Source organism: Leuciscus leuciscus (assembly GCF_965113295.1).
Source record: "Leuciscus leuciscus genome assembly, contig: HAP1_SCAFFOLD_434, whole genome shotgun sequence".
Taxonomy (NCBI): Eukaryota; Metazoa; Chordata; class Actinopteri; order Cypriniformes; family Leuciscidae; genus Leuciscus; species Leuciscus leuciscus.
Window position 1 is genome coordinate 1 of NW_028118305.1, and position 10,000 is coordinate 10,000.

A 10,000-nucleotide genomic window follows, 5' to 3' on the forward strand; every position below is an offset into this window, starting at 1 on the left:
ATGGCCTCAACCTCACACATTACTGTCTGAAGGCCTTCATCATCCAGATACTGTTGGCTGGTGACTGACCGTACCGTCGTTTTGATCATGCGAATCAACCTCTCCCATATCCCTCCATAATGGGCACCATGGGGAGGGTTAAATGTCCATTTCACTCCCTTTTGGAGCAGACTTTTTTCAATTTGTTGCATGTTCCAAGATTTCAAGGACTCTTTTAGTTCCTTTTCAGTTGCAACAAAGTTTGTTCCATTATCTGACCGCAACTCAGACACTGGTCCTCTTCTGGCAATGAAACGTCTGAATGCATGAATGCAAGAGTCAGTATCAAGTGAATGTGCAACCTCCAAGTGTATAGCACGGCTGGTAAGACATGTGAAAATCACGCCGTACCGTTTTACAATGCTGCGGCCTCGTTTTACCACTAATGGCCCAAAATAATCAACCCCTACATGCGTGAAGGGCGGAAGGTCAGGGGTCAACCTGTCAACTGGCAAGTCTGCCATTTTCTGTTCACCTGCACTCAACTTGACTCTTCTGCACCTGGTGCATTCAAAAACTACCTTTCTGGCCAGAGTGTTGGCGCAAGGAATCCAATATCTTTGTCTGAGTTTGGAGAGCATGAAATTTCTTCCACTGTGTCCAACTTCTTGATGGATGTGCTGAAGTAACAGTTTGGAAACGTGATGGTCCTTAGGGAGAATAGCAGGGTGTTTCTGCTCAGTGGGCATTGCCATTTTACTCAGACGCCCACCAACCCTTAAGATGCCATTGGCCAGAAGAGGATCTAACCTGTAGATGGAGCTGTTTCTGTTTACATTTTGCATGCCTTTCTGCAAACAGGCTATTTCTTGTGGGAATCCCTGCCTTTGGCAAAACTGCAAGATTGCAACCTCAGCATCCTCTAGATCACTGATTGACAGAACATATGGACCTGTCTTTTCATGTTTTCCTTTTCTTGTGGTCATGATATGTCTGTTTAGATCTTTCTTGCCATTCTTAAATAATTTCAACAGAACAGACTTGAACCTCAGGAACCATGCCACAGCTTTCTTGAGCCTCATCCAAGTTGAAAAATAATTCATGAGGTAAGTAGTGGTGTCACAGTTTTCCTTCACAGCAACATTGACAGTGACAACTCCTTTTCTTAATTCAGGGTCATCTTGAGAGAGAATAGGTTCAGATGGAAGCTCTGGCCAGCAATGAGATGATTCCTTCAGAAAGTCTGGGCCACTGATCCATGTTGTTCTTTTCAAGAATGTGTTGACATGTAGTCCTCGGGAGGCATAATCAGCGGGATTGAGTTTTGTGCCTATATACTTCCATTGGGAGACATCTGACTCACTTCTGATGACATTAACACGGTTTGCCACAAAGGTTAGGAATCTTCTGCTTTCATTCCGGATGTACCTTAGAACAGTCATGCTATCTGTCCAAAACAGAGACTTTTCCAATTCCATATGCAACTCCTCAGATAGCATCTTGTCCATTCGTACGGCCAAAACTGCAGCAGTGAGCTCCATTCGTGGTGTGGTCATCAGTTTTAAGGGAGCAACTCGGGCCTTTCCCATTATAAAGGTGACGTGGACCTTGTTGCTGCTAGTCAGCCTAAGATAGGTAACTGTTCCATACCCCAGGTCACTCGCGTCACAGAAGTGGTGCATCTGTGCCGTTTTGACATCTCCAAAGTTGTTTGGTACAAGGCATCGGTTGACCTTGAACTCTCTCACTCTTGGAAGATCTTGCCACCATTGCTTCCAAGCTTGAGCGTGAACCTCTGGCAATTCTTCATCCCATCCAATGTTCTGCTTGCATAACTCTTGCAAGATGTGTTTTGCCGGAAAGGTGAGAGGTGCAAGGAATCCAAGTGGGTCATATATAGAACTGACCATGGACAGAATCCCACGTCTGGTGCATGGACGCTCCTTTATGGTCACCTGGAATGTGAAAGTGTCTTCCTTAACACACCATTGCACACCGAGAGCTCTTTCAACTGGCAAATCTTCTATGTCAAGGTCAAGATTCTTTATGTCCTTGGCCCTCTCAGGCTCTGGAATGGAGGCCAATACAGCTCTGTTGTTACTAATCCATTTGGTCAACTTAAAGCCTCCAGTTGCACAGAGTAATTTCAGCTCTTTACAAAGTCCAATGGCATGGCCCTCTGTGTCCACCGCCTTCAACAAATCATCTACATAGAAGTTGTTCTTGACTGTGCTAGTTGCATCAGCTGAGAAGTACCCCTTGTTATCCTCAGCTGTCCTCCTTAAAGCATAACTTGCACAGCTAGCTGATGATGTTGCACCAAAAAGATGAACGATCATCCTGTACTCTTTCAGTGGCTGACTAACGTCCCCATTTGGCCACCAAAGGAAGTGCAAGAAGTTCACATGATGAGATGGGACCTGTACTTGATAGTACATTTTCTCCACATCAGCCATGATAGCAATGTTGTCAAGACGAAAACGGACTAAGACCCCAATTAAGCTGTTTGTAAGATTGGGTCCTTGAATGAGTTCAGTGTTCAGTGAGGCACCCTGATAAGCTGCAGAGCAGTCAAATACCACACGCAAGCTCCCCTTCTTTGGGTGAAACACACCATGGTGTGGAATATACCACACTTTTCCATTTTCCTGCATCAACTGGTCTTGGGGTACAAGTTCAGCATGTCTGCATGATAGGACCTTTTCCATAAATGCCTTATACTCATTATGAAAGTCACTATTCTTTTGAAACTTTCTTTTTAAAGACAATGCTCGTTGCTCTGCCATGTGACGGTTGTTTGGCATCATAGGATTATCCTTCTTGAATGGCAAAGGCAATTGATAATGTCCATCCATTATTTCAACAGAGCTGTCCATTATCTGCATGAATTTGTGGTCTTCCACCGACATTTGCTTCTTTTCCTCAAAACTTTTTTCTGGGAAATCATGATTGTATTGCTGAATCAAAAGTTCACTCAGGTTATCAACAGAAATCCGATGTGCATGAACATATTTCTGACCTTGCTTGTTGATGCATGCATCCTCAGTATGGAGAAGTCCATTCACCACCCAACCTAGCAGTGTTTTAACAGCAAAGGGTCCATTACCCTGGCTATTGATAATTCTCCAAGGTTCCATCAATTTGGGCGCATTAATCCCAATCAGAAGGTCAATCCCAGCATTAATGTTGGGAATATCAACATCTTGAAGATAAGGCCATTTTCGAATATCTTCTCGTCTGAGGATATGTTCCCTGTTGACTGGAATTTCCTGCTGAGTGTAAACTTCAGGCAATTTTATGAATTCCTTTCCTTCCAAGCTACATACTTCCAGGCCCTTGACTACCAGGCTGTTAACAGATTTCTTTCGCCCCATAGTGCGCAGAAGTATTTGTTGATGTTTCCCATTAGCATTCAAGTTCCTCCTAAGTTGTTCTGTGCAAAAGGTTGCGGAACTCCCTGGGTCAAGGAAAGCGTATGTCTGAATTACATGATTTGAATTACTCATTTTGACTTGAACTGGTATTATTGCAAGTGTACAATGTTTATCACTGCAATCAAGTGCTTCTGTTTTCAGTGAAACCAACCCGCTGCTCACTGCCTTTTTGTCTGAAGGACCTGCATTACTCTGCTCTTTCGTTACATTTTGAGGTATATGCAAGATAGTGGGATGTAATTTTGAACAAATTGAACAGGTTTGTCTATTTTTGCAAGTCAAACTCATGTGTCCTTTGGCAAGACAACCAAAGCAGACACCTTTAGTCTTTAGCAGCTCAACTCGTGCGTTGTGAGACTTCTTCATCAGCTCTTGACATGACACAATCTCATGCTCACCATTACAGGCAGGACAGAGTTTTGATGAACTGTTTTTGGGGACATTGGATACTTGCATTGTGCTGTCTGTGTTGTTCTTTGGCGCAACTGCTACTGTTGTGGCGAAACTGCTCCCTCTGCTCTTCTGCATGGAACTCATTGGCTTGCTACTGTTAGCGGCTGTTTTTGATGACCTTCTGTTTGAGGAGCTGTCTTGGAGGTTACCAAAAACTGGGTCTTGTAAAATCCTGGCCTGCCTTTCCAGGAAGAGGACAAGATCGTCAAATGTGGCTCTTGCTCCTGTTCGTTCCCTGATGTCAAAAGCATGTGATCTCCATTTTTCTTTCACTTTGTAAGGCACCTTGGAGATTAGAAGCCTCAGGTTTAATGGAAGGTTCAGCTCATCCATGTACCTTAAGGTACGCATTACATTACAGCATCCACGGAGGAAAAGAGCATAACTGTACAGAGCTTCTCCATTGTCTGATGGGATATTATTCCAATTTAAGGCTTTATCCATATAAGCATTAGTAATTTTAAATTCATCTCCAAAATGAAGTTCCAATAACCGTTTTGCCTCTGCATACCCTCTATCTGCATCCATATGAAGGCAACTTCTGACCAGCTCCTTAGGTTGGCCAGAGGTGTATTGTTCAAGGTAATACAGTCTGTCTTGGCTATTGCTGGTGTTTTTCTCAATACAGTGTTCAAATGCCTGCATAAATGGTCTGAAGTTCAGAGGTTCACCGTTAAACATGGGTAGGTGCCTAGTTGGAAGTAAAGTCATTTTCTGTTGCTGTGCAATAAGATCAGCAACAGCACCCAGGTTGCTGGTATCTGAACTTAAAGGCGCATGTGGAAAGGAAGTACCTGCAGCTGCTTGACTGGTCGGATTCAATTGTAAGGTCTGAATAGGCCTTTGTGACCTCCGCAGTCTTGTATCCTGTGTTAAAACCTTTTGCAATGGTGTTTTGGGAACAGTAGAGATTCTGGCATATTCCACTGGTGAGGGTTCTGGATGAACATGTTCCTTGATTCTGTCATAATTGTTCTCCAGATACGCATTCATGCCATCTCCTTGCAATTGTGAAACTTCTGTCGATATGAGTTTAGAGTTCATAGATTCAGCATCAATGCTCTGTAACACTCGTACCTTTGCATTAGCTGCAGCCAACTCTGTTTCAAGTTCAACTCTTTCCATTGCATTTTGCACTTTAATTCTTTCCATTTCCAAGGCGTGTTTTTTCTTCAGTCCTTCAGTACGTTGCAATAGAGCTGCCTTTTCAGCTTCAGCTTTTAAACGTGCGGAAGACACTGACGAAGATTTTGAGGCAACACTGGAACTATAACGTGAACGTTCTACTTTACAGGCATGTGCTGCCACAATGGATATACTGTCCAGAGGAGACACCACAGTTTGAGGTTCATAGCTTTGAGCACTCTTCCACATTTCTACCTCATTCAAAAATGTTTCAAAGGTTTGCATCCTTGGTTGGTACCAATCATCATTGTCACTTTTCTTTTCCTCTTCTTCATACAGCACTTGCACAGATTGATGCACATCTTTAAGTTCGTCCAATGCCACATGGAGATGTTCAATGCCTGTGTCAACGGCTTCAATATCTCCACCTTTTAATAATTCCTTTAATTCATTCATTTTACGTGTACACACGCCAAGTTTTCCTCTGCGCGTTGCGCAAAGCTCTTTAAGTTTGTCATCAGCCATATTTGAGCTTTTTTGAGAACAACAAAAAATATGTTATTTTCTTTTTCCTTTTCAAAAAATTATAACACAGCACAGTTATCTTCAACTCTTCAACTGAGCAAAAATCATAGTCCGCTCCAGTAGCAAATCCAGTAACAAACAATAATGCACTCCAATAGTGAACTTGAAAAGGTAAATTCTCAAAAGATCCAAAACTTCGTCAACTCCAAAGTATCAAAAAACGTTTATGCTTCAGTAACAGTCAAACAAATGCTTCCATGGGTTCCAAACAATTCAATTGTGAAGCAGTGTAAATGGTTGCAAAGTTCTTTACCTATTGTAGTGGCGGACCACTCTTTGCTGGGACGTATTGCTTAGCTTCTTTGACAAGCTATCCAACACAGTGAAACTTAAATTGTACCTTTTTGAGGTGGATGAGACGGGATTCCAGCAGATAGGTAAACAGGGCAGGTAAGTAGAGCAAAGCAGGCAGCAGGCAGGTAAGTAGGTTGGTAGTAGCAGACAAAGTATGGACTCCAGTAATCCAACAAACGATTGGTAAGTGGTTGAAAAATGGTGGTTAAAAAAGGCACAACTTAATATCAAAAAATAATGTCCAAATATTCAATAGAGATCCAATAAAGATTCAATAGAGTTTCAATAGCGATGTAAAGAACTGTATGCTTAATACATTCCAACAGCTTCCTTGTTCTTTCTTTTATTTTAGAAATGTGAGAGGCGGCCATCTTTATCTACAAACATTCTCACCGACCGTCAAACTAAAAGTCCCTACAAAATAAAGGACCCTAAATCTAACAAAATATACTAGTGCTCCAATAGCACAACAATTTAGATTAAACTCAAAATGGCTCCTACACTGAGTATCATCAGCATAACAGTGGAAACTAATTCCATGTTTAATATTACCTAATATTACCAAGTTGCAGCATATATGTTAAAAATAGCAACGGGACGAACACAGAGCCTTGCTGCACTCCATAATTTACTGTTAATTTGGATAATTCCCCGTTTAAATAAACAAAATAGTAACGGTCTGATAGGTACGATTAAGCCACCTTAACGCCTGTCCCTGAACTTAAATTGTGAGAATTGTGAGATAAACATTACAATTACCTTTTTATGTTTTATTCTGTGGCGGAAACAACCTTCCGTACGAAACTCACAAGTTTGAGATGAAACGAGTAAATGATGACAGAACAGTAATTTTTGTGTGAACTATCCCTTTAACAAACAAGTGACCCATAGTCGAGTCAACTTTATTTCAACAGCTTTATACAATCCAGATCTTTTCAGAGCAGCTTCACAGTAATAAACAGGAGAATAACAGAATCAATGATGAAACTTCATCAAATATGAGAAAAACTTAGAGTCAGGAGTGAAGCAGCTCTACAGAAGAAGAGAGAGTCATTATTCAGATCAAGTTCTGTTCTCTCATAGTGTCAGTGCAGTCAGATCAATAATATTAGTCTTTTAAACCTGAACTTTATCCAGGATAAACTAGTCTGTAACTGAATGCTGTGTAATGGTGTAATTGTGTTTCCCGCAGGTGTACCGGACGGCTCGAGCGCTGAGGATCGTTCGATTCACCAAGATCTTGAGTCTTCTGCGTTTGCTGCGTTTGTCCCGTCTCATCCGATACATACACCAGTGGGAGGAGGTGAGGCTCTCTCCAGATAACAAAAATATGTTCTGACAACTAACAACGTTATGAAGACCTTATGTATAGAGAAAAAATTAAGGGAATGTTTTCTATGTTTTATCATTACGCAAGTATTATGGGAACATTGACCAATTACCATTTTAGCTTCCAACGAATCTGAACGCAAGATAATCATGATAAAACGGTCATTCTGTTTCACAGAGATGCTCTCATATTGTCTAGTGTTATAAAGTTTATTCTTGCATGGGTTTTTAATGTTTGCCATTTTAACTGTTCAAGTCATTTTAAAGGATTACTTCACTTCAGAATTAAAATTTCCTGATAATTTATTTTCCCCCATGTCGTCCAAGATGTTCATGTCTTTTTTCCTCGGCCGGACGTCACTTTTTTGTTCTTTTGTTATTACTTGTCTTAATTAAGCTTGAGATTTTTTTGCTTGCATTAGTTTGGCTTTTATTTCGTGTTCCTGTGACATAAAGAATTGTGATATTTTACTGGCATCTAAAGTTATGAAATGTTCATTATTGACGCTTGTTTCTGTCAAGGAATGAAATAAAAAAGGTACAGTAATTGCAACTTTTTATCTCACAATTCTGACTTTTTTCATTGAATTGAGAGAAATAAACGTCACAATTACCAATTTCTTTATTCATTTTTTTGTTCCATGCCGGAAACAAGCTTCCATAGGTAACAACATCTTTATTTCCAGCAAAAACATAATTAAATATAACAATATTGTGAAATTAAACTTATATTTCTCACTCCTAGTCAAAAGTCAGTGAGTAATTGTGTCAAATATTCATGATCTCAATATTGACCTAAATAATCATGATGTTTGCGATAAGCCTTTTAAGCAGGAGAGTGATGATAAGAGTGTGTGTTTCCCGCAGATCTTCTTTTAGGTATGAGAGTGATGATAAGAGTGTGTGTGTGTGTGTGTGTGTGTGTGTGTGTGTTACCTCCTTCCCTTCCCTTTACCTCTGTACAGATAAAAAATTGACCTGACTTGACTTGACAGGTTCGCGTTTTTGAAGTTTGCGCAGAGATAACTTTTTTTCCCCAAAATTTGTCAAGGCTATTTCAAGGCTTGCGTTCTCGAGCACCAAACACTTGTTGTGCGGATGAGCGGCCGGAGCGTGTTAAGGGTTTTCTGTTTGATAAACATTAGTGAATTAGAAGTGAATCAATCAAAACTAACTTTATCTGGACAATAACTTTATTCTAGAGCTGCTGTAAAACCTAAACAATCTCTGTTACTGTAATCTCCTATTATCTCTGTAAAGCTACTGTGAAACACTCTATATTGTTAAAGCGCTGTATAAAGGAGACTTGACTTGACTTGTGTTCCTGCAGATCTTCCACATGACCTATGACCTGGCCAGTGCAATGGTGCGTATCGTGAACCTGATCGGCATGATGCTCCTGCTGTGCCACTGGGACGGCTGTCTGCAGTTCCTGGTGCCGATGCTGCAGGACTTCCCTCTTGACTGCTGGGTCTCCAAGAACAACATGGTGGTGAGGAAGACCTTCTGATCCACACACTGCTGTCACACACACTCTCCCAGCTAGCAGGAAACGTTCTCTGTCAAGGTTCTGCCAAAGTTACGAACAAACGTTCTTCCAGTAACATTAATAGAATGTTCATTCAGAGTTATCTGGTCTTTACATAAAGGATAATGTACATCCAGCTTGTTGTTATCTCAGAATAAACCCGACAGGGAGATCAGGATCAGGTCTTCATCAGCCTGAAGGGGTTTATTCTGAGATCACACACACACACACACACACACACACACACACACACACACATACACACCTGAAGGGGTTTATTCTGAGATCACACACACACACACACACACACACACACACACACACACACACACACACACATACACACCTGAAGGGGTTTATTCTGATATAACAACCGGCTGGATGTACATTATCCTCTTATTACACGGACACTTGCCACATATGTAAATAATTAGACACGAAATATTGATCTGAGTTGAAATATTTTATTAGGTCTATAAACGCAGAGCTTCGCGGCGAGAGCAGTTTCAGCGGCGAGTTCAAGCTAGACGGACATTTAAGAAATACGGTATACAGTCATAACACTTATTTCACAGCATTTCACCACATTAATAATTATGGAGATAAGAAATATTGATTTCAGATTAAACTGTTTTAAAATCGTACTTATTTGAATCTTATAATCCAACAGTGAACAAAACAATAGACACAAAATGGCCGCCGCTGCGTTTGTGTGAAACGAGAGAGAGCGAGTCCACGATACTGGATGGTGTAATTAAATAACTTTGCACAAAATATTGATTCGACTGAGTTTTTATATTTTATTAGCTCACCAAATGCAAAACTTCCACGAAGAAAACCTGTTCCTAGCGGGTGTGTAGCGCTGCTGACTTCAGTGACCCGGATGAGCCTGTGTTTCTGCTCCCAGCGGCTGTTATCTGGGAATAACTTACAGCGCGACTGACCAATCAGAATTAAGTATTCCTCAGAGCCGTGTAATAATAATCAAACACCTCACTGTCGGGCCACTCAGTCGAACAGATCCGTGTTCTGCAAGAGTCACAGCGTGAACACTGATCTGTGTGTGTGAGACCTGTGGAGCAGCACGACTGCGTCTGTGTGTGTGTGTGTGTGTGTGTGTGAGACCTGTGGAGCAGCACGACTGCGTCTGTGTGTGTGTGTGTGTGTGTGTGTGTGTGAGACCTGTGGAGCAGCACGACTGCGTGTGTGTGAGAGTGGTGTCTCAGAAGCAGAAGTCGTTATAGTTGGGTAAACTTTGATGCGTAATACAATA

The 10,000-nt window shown here is 41.3% G+C and overlaps 1 protein-coding gene across 1 annotated transcript in view; it reads left to right on the forward strand.

The window, feature by feature from the left end:
* Positions 1 to 6,467: 6,467 nt before the first annotated feature.
* Positions 6,468 to 10,000, forward strand: part of LOC309491685 (uncharacterized protein) — a 16,494-nt gene continuing 12,961 nt past the window's right edge. Inside the window, exons 1-2 of the mRNA XM_082190728.1 lie at positions 6,468 to 7,173; positions 8,530 to 8,691. Of these exons, the coding sequence (XP_082046854.1) occupies positions 8,539 to 8,691 (153 nt within the window). The 5' untranslated portion in view covers positions 6,468 to 7,173; positions 8,530 to 8,538. The remainder of the gene's footprint in view (positions 7,174 to 8,529; positions 8,692 to 10,000) is intronic.